Raw genomic sequence first — 15,849 nt, forward strand, 5'->3', positions numbered from 1 at the left:
GCTCTGTGGGTGGTTCCTACCATCGCCATCTTGGCAGCGCCATCTCACCCGGAAAATACAAATATGGCCAAAGAGGTGGAGCTGAGAGGGGAGCCGTGAGTGTCATGGCGGATGATTGACATCGAGCGAACTCTGAGCTTTCTGTAGCTAAGAGCTAACCGAGCTAACCCCGAGATAACGGGAACTAACCAGCTAACGGAGGTAAGCGGGCTAAAGCTAAGTCACGTTGTTAACCGGCTAAAAGCCGGTTCTACGTTCTTCTGACTTGAAGCCGGTCAAGTAAAAGGATATGCCCCTAAAAATGCCGAACTTTGAGATTAAATTACTTTTAAACGTGCGAATTAGAAAACAATTCACTCCCCCCACAGTTGTCATAAAGGTAAACCTGACCTATAAACCGAAAATGGATTTTTGAACCAGGCTGTAAACATGTTTATTTCTGCCGTGAATTTGGCCTTTTTAACATGGGAGTCTATTTGCTCTGTTTTGGAGCCAGCCCCCAGTGGATGAAGGGGGAACTGCAGTTTTATGCATTTCCGCATAGACTTCACTTTTAACCGCCGGAGGTTGCTGCTTGCTTGGTATTCAGGCAGCTTAATGAAGCCTTAACCACGTGTTCGCCCCCTGGTGGTTGGCAGACTACTGGTAGAGAACCTGAGTAATCAGAGACGCATGCAGCAAAGCTGCGTTTTGAATGTTCAGGTTTGTTTAATTGTGGCCACCAAAATCGTGATCACGTCCAAAATCCGATTAATTGTGCACCCCTAATTTATACTCCTTTTAATGTTTTCAAAACTCAAGATAAAGAGCTTGTCCTTCTTTTTACATGTTCTTTATTGTATGAATGAGGTAGTCTAAACAGAAGAAAAAAAATTATCAGCAGAGTAATAAACTAAGATGATTGACAAACTTTGTTCACTCAAGAATGAAGATGTAAAGTAAGCAGCTAAACTATGTATTATACATGATACATAACCATGTAGATAGATACAGCCATTGCTAATTCATACTTCATGTGAATATCAATCGTTTTACATAAAATATAACAAAAAAACATGAAAGAAGTAGAATAAATTAGACAAAATAGAGCAAAAATTTCAGCATTCCAGCAAACCTTTGATCACAGTTATCTTAAACTACAACATGTTATGAGGACTTGTCTAGTTGCTCTTTGTACATTTGTCCAAAGTGGAGGCCAAGCAAAGCCACCATAGCTATCAAATTCCAGATGATTCATGATCTGTTAACTTACACAAGTTTCCCTGCATTTTCAGACTTCATTTTTTTCTTTTCAGTCTGCTAAAGCCAACAATTTAATTTAGTCCAAGCCAACGGTGCTGATCAATAGTGGGGATGTCAGCTGAAGTTGCAAAACTGACGACTGCTCATGTTTCTCGGAAGTTCCGTCTCTTTACCATCAATACTTGCTTCATCACACTATTTCCTGAGTTTAAAAAAAATCTTTGCGTGTGTATTTAGGAGCTGAACGCCTGTGTCGTTTGTTCTCTTCTGCTTTCTTCTTTTGCTCATTATCCAGCATCAGACTGGACACAGTCCAAGGTTAGATCTGAGAGGCAATGGCCCAAATGATCATATTGCCAGAGCCCCTCCTTTTCTTATCCTCTTCTCAGCACTTTCATTCAGGCTCAAGTTTCAAGATTTGAAAAGAATAAGTTAAATTTTCTAAGGGTAATTTTTCTGTACCGTTATTTCAGGGTGGAGTTTGTTCAGTGCACCCAACCTTTTCCACGACCTTTTGCTTTTCAATTGATTTATGTTTGTTGTATTGGTGCTATATGGATTGCATTCTGCTGCTTACCCCTTAGTACAGATGTCAAGTGCCTATAAATTTAGAGAGTTGGGATTGAAGAGATATTATATAACTTCATAATAACTTCATATATTTCATACAGAAAACATGTGAGGGGAAAAGGGATCAAATCCAGCAGCAGTCGGTCCTGATTCAGGATGACTCATCTCAGAAGTTCATTTTGCCTTTTGCAACGAGCAAAAGCCAAAAGGGGCTTGAAACAAGTTCTTAAGCTTTGACCTGGGTAATGTCTGTGTGAAAGAGATGAGCTCTTTATTGCTTTTGACCCTGTTCTTGCCCTCCTGGTTTACTAAAGTCCTTACTTCATTCTGCTTTGTTTGGATTGCTATCAATATCCCATAGAGAGAAGCAATATGCTCTTCTTTCTTAGACTGGGCCTGTTTAATTAAGAACCACACATACAAAACAAAGCATAATCTGGTATCTCTTCCTTTTTTGGGGGGGGGTCTTCTCAGTGTGATATTGTATACCAGAGTAGCTGCAAAGCTCAGAGAGAACATGAAGTTATTTTTAAACACAAGATAAATAACTTAATCACACATGTTAATAGCATTCATGTATTGTCAGTTTTGGATGAATAATTCTTATACTTCATATAGAAATGTCTGTGTAAAAACCTAGTTCTGAAAGTGAGGTATATCTCTTTAGGTCCTCTGAAGGCTGTTTCTACTTTGTAGATGCACCTTTGTTGCACATTGGCATCATGCAAAAGTGCAGGGGGGGGGCTTCATTGTCAAACTTGCTACTCTAATTAAAAGTGTTGTGGAGTAATCATTCTTTGACAATAAGACACACAGCTAATATGTGAAAAGATCTAGATTCACAGGTTATGCTTAATGGGGGAAAATAGTGTTATATTTATGAGGGTTTAACTGCAGTAACACAACAGCAGTTATGAAAAGAGAAATTAAGTTTGCTTCACCTGAGGACACAGTCTTCCCTTTTTATTGCAGTTATTGACTTAAGAAGCTGCAAAACCACATAAAACACAGTTTTCTCATAAGATTCTCATAAGTTGTTTAATAGCCACTCTTGTTTATGAAAAAACAAGGAGCGTGATGTTGCACTGAATGGCAGTGGGTCCGAGTTGAAATTGTTTTAAAATTAGAAAGTAAAATCTTGAGTTGCATCTTAAAAGACTCGGATTGTTCCAACAGCTGCAATAATTTCAAATGGACCCACTGCTGCAACTCAGGACTGTGCTGTGCTTAATGTAATGAAAAAATTATAAGGTGCATGTATGTAAAAGACATAAGAAAAACTGCAACCACTTGTTTAAAGTACCTTTTCTGACAAAGGAAAATGTACTTTTGAACCATCCCATTTAATTCATCAGCAAAAATAGCTAAGATCTGCCAGTTTTTGTATGAAGTTGACTGTTGCATCAGTCGCTTTGCTCCTAAGTAAGACATGAAATTCTCCCACTCTCAGTGCTGAATTATAGTTTGTATTCTGGCTCATACCGCTTGACCACATGATGTTGATCAGCATTGTCACCTCACAGCAACATGCTTTATGGTTTGAAACTCAGCAGAAACCTGTCATTTTGGGGTTTGCACGTTCAAACCATATGTGTTGCATTAATTAGGAATTGTAAATTGACCCTGCAAGAGAAAATTTGAACCTGCATAAATGTTATGTTTGTCACTATAATGACCCTGTGATGGACAATTTACATGTCAGTGGTGTATCTTATCTCTTGCACAATGGCAGCTGGCATATGTTTCAGCCAAGCGGCAACCTCCGGCGGTTAAAAGTGAAGCCTATGCGGAAGTGCATAAAACTGCAGTTCCCCCTTCATCCGCTAGGGGCTGGCTCCAAAACAGAGCAAATCCCCATAGACTTCAATGTTAAAAGGGCCAACTTCACGGCAGACATAAACATGTTTACAGCCTGGTTCAAACATCAATTTTTGGTTAATAGGTCAGGTTTACCTTCATGACAACTGTGGGGGGAGTGAATTTTTTTTCTAACTCCCCCATTTAAAAGTGATTTAATTTTGAAGTTCGGCATATTTAGGGGAGTGTAGGGCTGCTTGATTATGACAAAAATTATTATCACGATTATTTTGACTGAAATTAAGATCTCGATTATTTAACACAATTATCTAGTATTTTCAAACAACACTGCGCATCGTGGTGTTCTCAACTACTTGTTGCGCATTATAAGCGTCTAACGCACGGTTTTGGGTTGTTTAATCCACTTTTACCGCTTATTTTCGGAACTATTTCATGTTGGCCTTGATGTACGTTTCATGCCAAACAACCACTGTCAGACTACAGCGCGTTGTTCTCATTCACCTGTTAAAAGACAGCTGATTTGAACCAGCTGATTAACGCGTTGCTATGGTAACGCCCCGTAACGGAAGGATATTACAGTGATTTAACTCACCTAACTATGTATACAAAAATAATGCTGCCAGTTCTCACTGACAATGGTATAACCTATGTTGTAGAGAACATCCACAACCTACTGCAGTTATTCTACATTCACTCGCAGCCGGTGCCGACTGAGACTAGCCGCCTGGGAGTGCTTTAGGACGGGAGGGGCTCCTGCTGCTCGTTCGTTACAGTAACTGCAGAGCAAAATGTGCCTTTAAGTCAGTTGCCAAAACACCAAAAAAGTCTCCAATAACTCCAGTAAAAGTTGCTAGATTTGTCGTTTAATCTAGTCGCTTTTAACAAAAAAGTCGCCAGATTTAGCGAGAAAGTCACCAGGTTGGCAATAGTGGCTGAATAAAACCAAAGCGGCTGTGGGAGGAGTTTATAGCACAGCGCTGCAATGCCAGTGACGCTCAATTAGCAACTGAAGACAGAATGAGAGGAAACTGCAAACAGAAAAATAATTGCACTGTTTTATTTTTATGATTGTTGAAAACCCAGATTGTAATTGAGATTAAAATCCGATTAATTGCCCAGCCCTAGGGGAGTGTCTTTTTGATTGACAGGTACCGATCTCCAGCTTCAAGTAAGAAGAACGTAGAACAACCGCTCACAGCCACCCTCTCAGCTCCACCTCTTTGCCCATATTTGTATTTTCTGGGCATGCCTCTGCTAAGATGGCGATGGTAGGAACCACCCACCGAGCTTCAATTCAGCTCTTCAGAAACCTATGGGTGACGTCACGGAGGCTATGGCCATCTCTTATATACAGTCCATGGCTTCCCAGTGCAACACTAGCTAAGACTTAATGGGCTTATTCCACTGTATTAAATTCTTGTCCAGAGACCATTCCTTACAAGGGTGTTGAATCCAAGCTGCTCCTGCTGCCATGGTGATTTGAGTGCACCTCAGCTAAAATCCCTGGTTCAGATGCTTTTATGGAGATGAATCTGAAATGGCTTTGAATAAAGAAATCTATGCATCATATGAGACTACATGTAGCAATAAAGGCAACTTCCTCTTTATTTTTGGTAATATATTAAATACAGTAATGTAATTTATCTTTTTTTTGTTTGTTTTTACAAAAATTAAATGAGCTGCTTACCAACCTTTCTGACAGTGAAGTGAGGCAACAGAAGTGTGTTAAAGTGTGTAGTTGAACATAAATACAAGCAGAGATTGATTCACAGATCCTGTGCAGAGATGAATCATATGAGTGTCATCTTTCCACCGTGGTATTCTGAAGCTTGTTGATCCTGTGGAGAGCCAATCTGTGCCCTGTCACATTTTTAAGGGCAAGATGCCAGGCCCGATTCTAGACTTGCGGCATGACCCAAAATGTTGCTCCCGACTGCCTGCGGTGGTTTATGTGTCTGTGTATGCCTGTGTCCGTTTGCTACAAGTGTCCTCCAACAGTAGTTTTCTGAGGTGCTTGATTTCAAACCTTTTTGTTTTCTCTCTCTATAGAGCCACCATAGAGGAAGTGGAGGGGGATGTGTGCGAGTTGGAATCCAAGCTGGACAAAGTGAGTACCACCCATGAAAAACATTGCTTAATTGTTCATTTGCTCCACTGTGTGAACTGGCAGCTACAAAGGATATTTTGAAAGTGGAAAGATGCAGGCTTGTCCCTGTCCTCATTTGCAGTGTATTCCATTGCAGACTGCAGCTTGACAAAGACTTGTATATAGCCACTCTGTGTGTCTATGCTGTCAACATACATAAAGAAACACCTGAATTACAGTGTTATTATTTGACAAAGCCATCATGTACATAAAGAAAAACTTTGTTTATACATCAAGTTTTATTCATAGTTTAATGATAGGTTGCTAGGAGTGGCTATGCTAACCATATCTGCTTATGCATATAATGATAAACAGAGATTATGAGCCAATATTAAGGGTGATTAATTATCATTATGTTTATGCACAGATGAGTTAAGCTACTGACTTTGACCTGGCTATTCTAAAGGACCACTGTCCTATTTCCAGCATATTTGTAGTGGAGGCTAATTGAGTCATTGACTGAAGCATGTCGGACACCATAACTATATGGACTGTATGAAAAAACTGAAACTGGCTGTATTAATAAACACTTAAACTTTACTCATTTGACAAGGATTAAAATGGGCATTCATGGTGCCACTGGACCTATTTCACTCTCTGAGCTAATTGTTAAGAAGTTATTTGACAAAATATATTGTGTTGTGTGGTCGTCCTATTTCACAGCTTTGATTTTGGTCAGACTGACATATCTGCATGCATTTTAAGTGTGATATTGATTTGACTAATACAACATACCAATTTACAGATATATTTAAATTTACAGGCATGTCCAAGCAGCTCCAGTATATTACTGGATATGCTGGTTGGGGTTTCATAATTAATTCATAATCATTTCTTTGCAGTTGATATTTGATGTTGGCAGAATAATCATCAATAATTGTTACATTTTGACGAAAGAGTTGATTAATTGATAGTGACCCTCTTTGACAGCATTATGTCATTGGATCTCTGTCTTTTGCTGGGGACACAACATATCAGGCAATTTTTTTCTTAAAACTGCCAAAAGGAGTACTGATATCGATTTATTAGCAGCAGTGTTGAAAGAATATAAATTAGACTGATCAATTGTTTAAAGTATCAATAAAGTATTCACAACAATCCTAATTACTGGTATAAAAGTTGAAGTTAAGGAACTATTGTCCATATTAAGATCAGAAAAATGTTATTTTTAAACACTTTGCAGCATACAAGAACTCACAGCTTTTGTTCTTTTTGCTGTCACATTTCATCGTGTCCATGTACTTAGCAGGGTGTCAGCACTTCTCCCAAGAGTGTTTTTGGCTTCCTCTTTAGCTTTTCTGCTAACTTCACGTGTTCATTCTTTAATGCCAATAAAGTCCTGCCTTTTGGAGTTCTGTCTTGTAGTGTTTAAATTATAGCCTTATTTCCAGTGAGATACTTTACTGTTAACCTCACTCTATTTTCAACTTAACTAAAGCATAGAAATACCAAATCAAATTAAGTTGAGTCTCGCTGGATAAAAGCCCCTCCTCCCAACTGATCCCTGCAGAGTTGTATGTTCACAAGCTTAGAGCAAGACCTTGAGCTTGGAAGAACTAACTTCATTGTTCCTGAACTTGCAGTCTTCGAGTCCCACCCTCCTCCTCACCCCACCTCTGTGACTCAGCCCCGGCCACATTTCCCCTCTTGCAGTGGAGAGGAAGGATCTGCCAGAGAGTGGGTGTGCTTGCGTGCTTAGTGTGGCTGTGATAGTGTATATGTCACCCATTTCTTGGGTGGAGTCGTGCCTAAGGAGACCAATGTTCAGCTTTTTTTTTTGGTGTGTTTGTGTTTTGCGGAACTTGCTATTTGCCTGGCCTGTACACAGATATAAATGTTGAATGAAAACGTAACCACTCCTTCTAAAAGTGTGAAAAATAAAGCTGACTTTTTAAATGCCTGTATTCAAAGTGTATTGTGTAATACAATTGGCTAATTGGCTGAGACAGTGTAACAGTAGTTTTGTCTTACTGCTGATTAAATGTTTACATATGCTTAAGTTTCTTTGTAATTAAATTGTCCTTCATCATTATTGATTATGTCTTTTGTATTGTGACTTGAACAAGTGAATCATAAACAAAACATAAAAATATCTTTATGTTGTGTTGAACAATAAACTATAAATGTAGCCTCATATGGCAGAACATAGAAAAAGACAGTGATATTATCTATTTCATGTAACTATTGATCAATGAAGGCAGCTGGGAAGAATTAGCTTTTTTAGTTGAGGTTTTTGTTTTAGGATCTTGTGCTGCAGATCCAGTTTCAGCCTCTGTGTAATCTATGTGGGAGTGGATAGTTGAAGAGCTGCCAGATTTTCTGGGAGATTACATAACCTGGAATTATCTTTGCTTGTCATGTGTCAGAAGGAAAATTATCTGTTAATTATGCAAGGCATTGAGTAAAAACTAAGAGTGGGTTTTTTGCAGTTTTTTAACCCCTACAGGCTGAGGGTTCAATTAGGTTTAATAAATATTTTTGTTTATATTATAACATAATTTTTTAAAATTATTATTCTTTGTATTTTCTGCCATTGAAACTACCGTCATGAAATAAAACCATGTAAAATAATAAACCTTCAGCTCTAATTGGAAATGACTGACTTTACTCCAATGCTTATTAGGATCTTTTAAAAGTTGAAAGTGATTATTTTTCTGGAAAATGTTGGTTAACGTTTAAGTTGCTTCAGGCTTAAAATGTAAACTTAAACAGACATTATCCCAGGCCATAACGGCTTCATTTTCATTTAAAAGTTACCCCAAATGTAAGCTGTTTTTAGCTAGGGATTATTTTAAATAAGAGAAAATGCCCTGAAAATAATCACTTCCAGATTTTGTTTCTGCTCTTTTATTGTCTATTTATGGCCCTGTGCTTCCTAACATTTGACTTTTTTCTCTTTTTTTCACAAGTTGGTGAAGTTATGCATTGGGATGATTGATGCTGGTAAAGCCTACAATGCAGCCAACAAGCAGTTTGTCAATGGGATCCGGGAGCTCGCCCAGCAGTCCACCAAAGATGAGGTCATTGAGGTAAACAAGAAATAATCCAGCTTGATCCACACCACTTAAAGTACAACTGAGTTGTTTCAGCATACTGTAAAACTTGAACAAGGTTTGAATGTTAGTGACATAAATAAACATAGAAAGTAAAGTAGAACAATTGAAAGTCTTAAAAATCTTATCACACATTAGCCTACACAACTGCCTTTTTTCTGTCTTCACAGTCCAGTCTCACAAAGTTTGCAGAGAGCCTGCAGGAGATGATCAACTATCACACGGTATGCTGTCACTGCCATCTGAAACCAGATGCATAGTCATTCTTTTAATGATTTTTTTTCCCCATTTAGATAGCTTGGACATAACAGAATCCAGATGGGCTGATACTCTAAAACAGCTCTTTAGCTGTCAAAATTTATATTTACAGCTGGGAAACACAGCAGCAGACATTGAGACAAAGAAAATGCATCTATAAACGAAAACTTGAGAAAGAGAAGTGGAAACTGTATAAAATTTTCCTAGCTTAATATAAGGGAAGTATGAACCACTTTGTGTTGCTGAGAAAAATATGTGCGGACAACAAAAAAAAGAAGAAAAAGAAGTGGTTTAAGGAAAGCTTTTTGGGTCTGTTGCAAAAATTTCTATTTTCTTTTCTCCTAACTATAATTTAAATGATAAAAAAGCTTTGGTGTTTATTTTTGGGTGGAAAAAAAAAGAAACCAAATGACTTCCTCCACTATAAAATAAATATGAACTTTTATAGTAGTAAGAATGTCCTGCCTCTTAAAATCTAATCTCTCTGTCCCATGATGTACAGCTTTGGAATTTATCTGTTGGAATAGATTCATCATCACTGGTCTAAACGTGGTCATGGTTAAATATTTTAGAATGTGGTGGTCATCTTTCATACAGTTCAGATAAAAAAATATTTCTCAGGCTTCGGGCTAATACTACTGTTCTGTTGGCTTTGGACATTGTGTTGGGTGGTATATAATGTGCTCAACTTTCAACCACAAAATCTTCTGTAATAAAGATGATATTCTTTCCAATGTTATCAAACTCCCCAAGCATCCCAGTTGCACAGATTTGATGATGTGACTGCTTTCTCAGAGTCTCCTTGTAAGACTCCTTACTTGTCATTCTCTGGAGGGCATTAAACTGACATTTAAAAATGGAGGCACTATTTTCTTGTGTTTGTCTTCTCATTAAAACTAACTTAAATGCAGGGAAGAGGCACAGGATGAGCCAGAGGCTCATGCTCTGCAGCGAATGTTCGTCTTTTGACCCCTCTTGTCAGGTCTTATCTCTGGTAAATGCATATCATGTTCAGAGTGAGTTTCTAGCCATCATTATACTGTCATTGGCATTACACGCTGTTCAAATAGACATTTAAAGTCAGGGCCAATTTTTCTCAAAATTGATGCTTTATGAGTGAACAGAAAATTCTGTTTCCTTGGGATTTATATTTTATACAGTTTGTTAAAGTAAATTTAAGTAGTAATTTAGTTGAGTCATTAGTTTAAAACAACAAATACAAAAAATATTAAAGTGGCATCAGTTTTCCCCTTAAAATCCAGTGTAATTGATGTAACTGGATGCAGCTTTGCATGTTGAAAAGTAATGGAAAGCAATTTATTAAAAAGGGCTCAATTTTAGATTGGCATAATTTGGTTTCTGGTTGGAAGAATTATGTTTTGTGTTGACCATCCATCTATCTTTTTCAAATAATCATTTGATGTTTTGTAGGAACATTATATGACTATCTAATATGATGAATGTAAGAAATTATTACATTTCATTTTAATCTCTTCTGTTTTGTTTTTGTAATTTGGTATTGTGTTCTTAGCTTAATATTGCCGTACTTTATTTGACTACTTTATAATAGGCAGGGATGTTTGGTTACATAAAATGATAGCCTCATTTTGCCCATGTCAACCTTTGATCACACTTTTCATCGATACATCGATGTAAAGTGTATTATTTACCACTATTAGGATTTATTCAACCCTATAGTTACAGATTCCACATCCATCAAGACATCCACAAAACCTACAAGATCGTTTCTGCTGGTAATTCTGATACTTTTTAGTACTTGTATCTGCCAGGATGAGTAACTATGGCGACAGCAGAGTTGTTTATATGTGGAACCAGCTTATTAAGGAGAAATAAGGAGAAGCTAAAAAAAAATAGAGAAAAATGAGGAGGAAGTGTAATTTAACTCTCCCCTTTAGTGTTGATGAGGACATAACAGTGTTATTAGTAATAAAGCACGAGTTTCACATGAATATGGCAGCAGTAACTTGTTATGGACTCAACACCTCTCTGGCTTTAAGACAGTGCAGATAGAGTGGTAAAAGTAAAGGATGAGAGGTTGCAATTCTTGTTAACAATTTAATCCAGGAAATGTTACTGACAAGCTAACTTTTACTTCATTTATATAGCACATTTCAAACACAGTTTCGATCTAAGGTTCATTAAATACCCAAAGCAAAATTTAAACCGTTTAACTGGCAATTAAAGCAAGGAGTTCAAACTAATACAAAGAAAACAGAAGTTTCAGATGCAAAATTGCAAGTCTTTAAACCAGTAAAATTAATATGGGACAAAAGGGTCATAATGACTCAACAGTGGAGTCTTTTTCCCACCAAGTTCTCTCGTTAACCTCCCAGAGTGGTCCCCCAGAAACCTCTATGAGCCACAGTGCGGGCCCTCATGCGACTGTTACTAGTCACAGGAGACTGTGACCACATCAGCTGACCGTCTGATAGGTTTTTGCCACTCAGCGATCTTTAAGCACATGATGTCTCAAACACTGCTCAATCTGTTTGTCAGTGGTACCCTCCTCTAGCCACACTGCCCATATTGTCTCGTCTCACAGAGAAATGGTATTGAAGCGCTACTTAACAAGCTTGTGGCTTGTTTAGCTTTTTTTCTGCTTGCTTGCAAGATTATTTTTATAGAAGCTTGCAGGTTAATGAGAGTATGACTCACAAGCAAAAATAAGCAAATGATGTCATTTCTTGTGTTTATGTCTTTATGAGGGGAGTTTACCGAGTCAGCTTGTTTGTATAAATTTGGCTGCTTAATTGCACCCTGAGATGTTAACAAAAATGCTCTAAAACAGAGATGCTGAATGCTGACTGACCAGTTATGGGCTGGCAAGGAAACAACTATGTATTAGTGAGCATTTTTTTTAAATGAAACATTTATTGCCTAATTTGTTTATTTGACTGGACAAAAGTTCCTTTTGAAATGAGCAATCATTTTTCTTCTTTCTTCACAGATTTTATTTGACCAGGCCCAGAGATCAATCAAGACACAGCTGCAAACTTTTGTAAAAGAGTGGGTATTTACTTGATAAAGATGGATAAAACAGAGTGGCTCATTCTCCTGAGGATCGCCCTAATTTAGATATCTTGTAAAATGTATGTTCATGTTATAGTTATGGAATGGAAATATATTAGAAAAAAATACATTTGAAATAGTCAATATAAATTAAAAGATAGATAGATGGATAGATACTTTATTTATCCCGAAGGAAATTGTGAACACATACAATTGGAAATATGAGAAGACATAAAATTGTAGAAATGTCTTTAATATTAAATGTCCCATCTTCATGTTTCAAGCTTCATCTCAGAAATTCAGACTGTTTGCATAATTACAGAAGGCTGTTGAAGCTCTGGTTTATTTCATCAAAAAGATTATCTTTTTTGGCCCCCTGCTCATGAGGGCTGACAGCCACATCAGCAACATTTGTTCTTGTTAGAGAAAGTTTTAATCAAGAGGAATATATTCCTTCACTGTTGCTCAGTCGTGTCCCTGAAGCAAACAGATGTGAAATCGTCTCACATTGCCAAATAACACCACAGAAAAATATGGGACACACTTAGGACTTTAACTGGAACCAGACCGTTGTTTGTTTTAGCACTAAGGGATTTCCAGAGTGCGAAGATTTATACACATACCTCTGACCTTTGCTTTTTCTTGAACCATGCTGGTTTGTTCTCATTGAAGATAGCTTGGCTTCCTTTAATACCTCACCTTTACCCTTACAGGAGTGTTGAATATGAGGGAAATATCATAAATAACTGTCTCACCATTGTTTGTGAAAATCTGTTAACCTTTATCGACACCTCTTATGTTAAGTGCCGGCATGCCTTTCGCATACTGTATGAGGGCGAAATTCAGTGATGCATTTTTTAAACAAAAAGTTTAAACACTCTTATGGTTAGTCACAAAACATTGAGTGTATTATCTTATCTAAGGTTATAAGTATAGGATTATTAATGTAGAGACTGTGACTAAACAAATTGGTATATAAAGCATTCATTTTCTATATATGGCTGCCAACACTGATCTATCAGACATATCCATATCAGTTTGTAAATCACTTGATGTGCATTGATGTGAAATTCAGATAAAATGTAAATATGCAGTGGAGCCATCCAGAAGACTCAGTTTCCACTCTCATAGTTGCTGAGTGAAGTAAGGTTGTCAAAGTTTTTGTGATGATTTCCATCTTTTCCTGATTTGAATGTAGCAGACCTTCTATAATTTTGTAAATATGTGATTATCTTCTGATAAGGTCGATTACCTTCACCCTAAATGTCTGCAGTGGTATCAGCCTCCGAAATTCCTGCATCGGCTGATCTGTATTACAATTATTTTTTGACAATAATAAAAAATGTCCTGAATTTTGCTGATAGATATAATGTCTAAACTTTCTCACCACTGGAAAGGTTAAAAAGGAAAGCATCTCTTCCTCTCGTTTTTTTTACAGTGACCTACGTAAGTTCAAAGAAGCCAAGAAACAATTTGACAAAGTGAGCGAAGAGAAGGAGGCAGCACTAATCAAGAATGCTCAGGCTCCCCGCAACAAGCAGCATGAGGTGGAGGAGGCCACCAACATCCTCACTGCCACGCGCAAGTGCTTCCGACACATCGTCCTTGACTACGTCTTACAGGTACAATGAATCACTGGATTTAAACTGAGTACATTTATAGATGGCAGATTCCAGGGAGAGACCACTTTACCTGTTGTATGACATGATAGAAAAACTGTTTTACAAGCGATGCAGTTTTCAGTGACACTTTCAATACAAGTAAGATTGCTGACACAGCTTTTAACGGAAGCTAAGGAAAGCTCACTGTTGTGTAAATAACATTTGGGCAGATATAGGATGAACTTAACACAAATGTAATACATGTAATCAGGTTAGTATGCTGCTGCAGCAGGGAAATTAAATGGATTTATCCAAAAAATGTTACATTTCTGCCCTCAACAGGATATTTAGATATTAGTAGAAGTATCTGGTCACTGTAGGTTTTTTCATTTGTCATTTTCTTCTTTTGTTATTAGACTTTTTTATTTATTTGACTTTTATCTGCCACAGCAATGTTAATGCACTCGGACCTTTAACTACATGATTTCTTTTAAAGTAGCCTTACTTTTTTTTTAATCTTCTTCCAAATAAACACACTCCTTTCTAGTTAGTTTTCCTTAAAATCAAGGTGGTGAATAAAAACCCCAAAAGCAGGTTTGATTGCAAGTCAGTTAACTGCACACTTCATAATCACCCAAAATTAGGCCTGAGGGAGGAGTTACTAAGTTTTTTTTCCCTTTTTTTTGCAGATGATCTTAAGTAATCTTTAAGATCAATTGCTATAAATTTGTGTCCTGTAAAGTTTCACACTTGCTTTTGGCTGTCAGCACTTTAAAAATAAATGCATCAAACTGCTGCAGCTGTGCTTGCTGCATTCATTCAAGACAGATTTTAGCTGCATTTTCTTCTGCTCTTTTGTTTTTGTGGCATTTTTGCTTAATTACAGAGTGAAGAGAATATACCAGAGAGGTTGTTAACTAGACTCGTATTCATGATATTTTAAGTATGCAGCACATGTCTTCTACCATTCTGTGCCACGTAGAGTTGGATAATAAAACGGCTGTGTTCATGGTTTGTTTGAATGACTGTTGGTGAAATGAAGAACAACATGATGTCGCTGCTGTAAAAAGAGAAATCCATAAACTGTAAAAGCAGTTGGTATAATCACCTGATTTCACTCTGACCAATATATTGTCACACTTAAAGAAAGCAATTCCTGAAATTCAAATAGACTACATATAAAAGCAGAAGCTGTGGACATCAGGGAGAATTTATTGTCCACAGAGCTCAACAAGTAGGAACAGGGTGTGATATACTGTATACATTTTTGCAGAACTTTTTAATGCTTTTTCAATGATCTGTGCTTAACTAAATCCTTCAGTGTACAACACTTTACAATTCTAAAGCGATACCTGTATATAAAGTGCCAATTTCTTTTTTTTTTTTTTTTTTTTTTTTTTTTTTTTTTTTTTAAAACGTGCTCAAAACCTGCATCATTTCCTTCTAGCAAAAACTGAATCACCACAACTTAACAACCAATTACCGACTAATTGCTCGTAACTTTTGCTCGCAGCTGTTTTGTTGACCCTTGCACTGTGTTGACAAAGTTGCTATCGTTTAAGGGTGCCACTCAAGGCACAGCTTCTCACTGCCTGTAATCAAGGAGGGGGCTTGTAAAAGCTTTGATGCATCAGCTGCTGTGGTTTTAAGAAGGAAAATACGCTTCCGTCCCAGGATGGGAGTTAACATCTCTGTACAAATACAAGTGTGGTCAGCACTGCCTTACAAGTTGCAGCTATGACATTATTGCCGACCACAAAAAAAGATTGAAACTTTTGTTCTCTGGTGCATTGATGTATGGTGACCCTGTTTTCATGACCACAAACAAGAAACCCCTGAACCAAGGTTAGGTTAGTTTCTAAGCACAGCATGGGTGAGTGAAATCTAGAAGTTGCCCTGCTTTTTTCCATTTAGCCAAACAGATCTTCACACTTCATCCTAAATGAAGCTGGCAATTATCAGCATCTGTGTTTTAAATCCACCATATTGTGTCCCTCTGCGGCAAAATTAAACTAAAATAACCTTACGCTAGACAGTCAGCACAGTAATTTGACTAGACAAGAAGCAGGGACTGCCTGACACAAACACACACAAATAAGAATATAGGATGCAGCGGGGCAGTTGGGGATAC

The 15,849-nt window shown here is 37.4% G+C and overlaps 1 protein-coding gene across 3 annotated transcripts in view; it reads left to right on the plus strand.

Moving 5' to 3' along the window:
* The window catches only part of LOC306759247 (arf-GAP with coiled-coil, ANK repeat and PH domain-containing protein 2-like), a 48,492-nt gene that overhangs the window by 8,214 nt on the left and 24,429 nt on the right, over positions 1-15,849 (plus strand). For all 3 annotated transcript variants that reach the window (XM_079244819.1, XM_079244817.1, XM_079244818.1), the window contains exons 2-6: positions 5,680-5,737; positions 8,686-8,805; positions 9,000-9,053; positions 12,056-12,114; positions 13,556-13,739. In XM_079244819.1, the coding sequence (XP_079100945.1) occupies positions 5,680-5,737; positions 8,686-8,805; positions 9,000-9,053; positions 12,056-12,114; positions 13,556-13,739 (475 nt within the window). The remainder of the gene's footprint in view (positions 1-5,679; positions 5,738-8,685; positions 8,806-8,999; positions 9,054-12,055; positions 12,115-13,555; positions 13,740-15,849) is intronic.

This window comes from Telmatherina bonti, assembly GCF_933228915.1.
Source record: "Telmatherina bonti genome assembly, chromosome: 8".
Taxonomy (NCBI): domain Eukaryota; kingdom Metazoa; phylum Chordata; class Actinopteri; order Atheriniformes; family Telmatherinidae; genus Telmatherina; species Telmatherina bonti.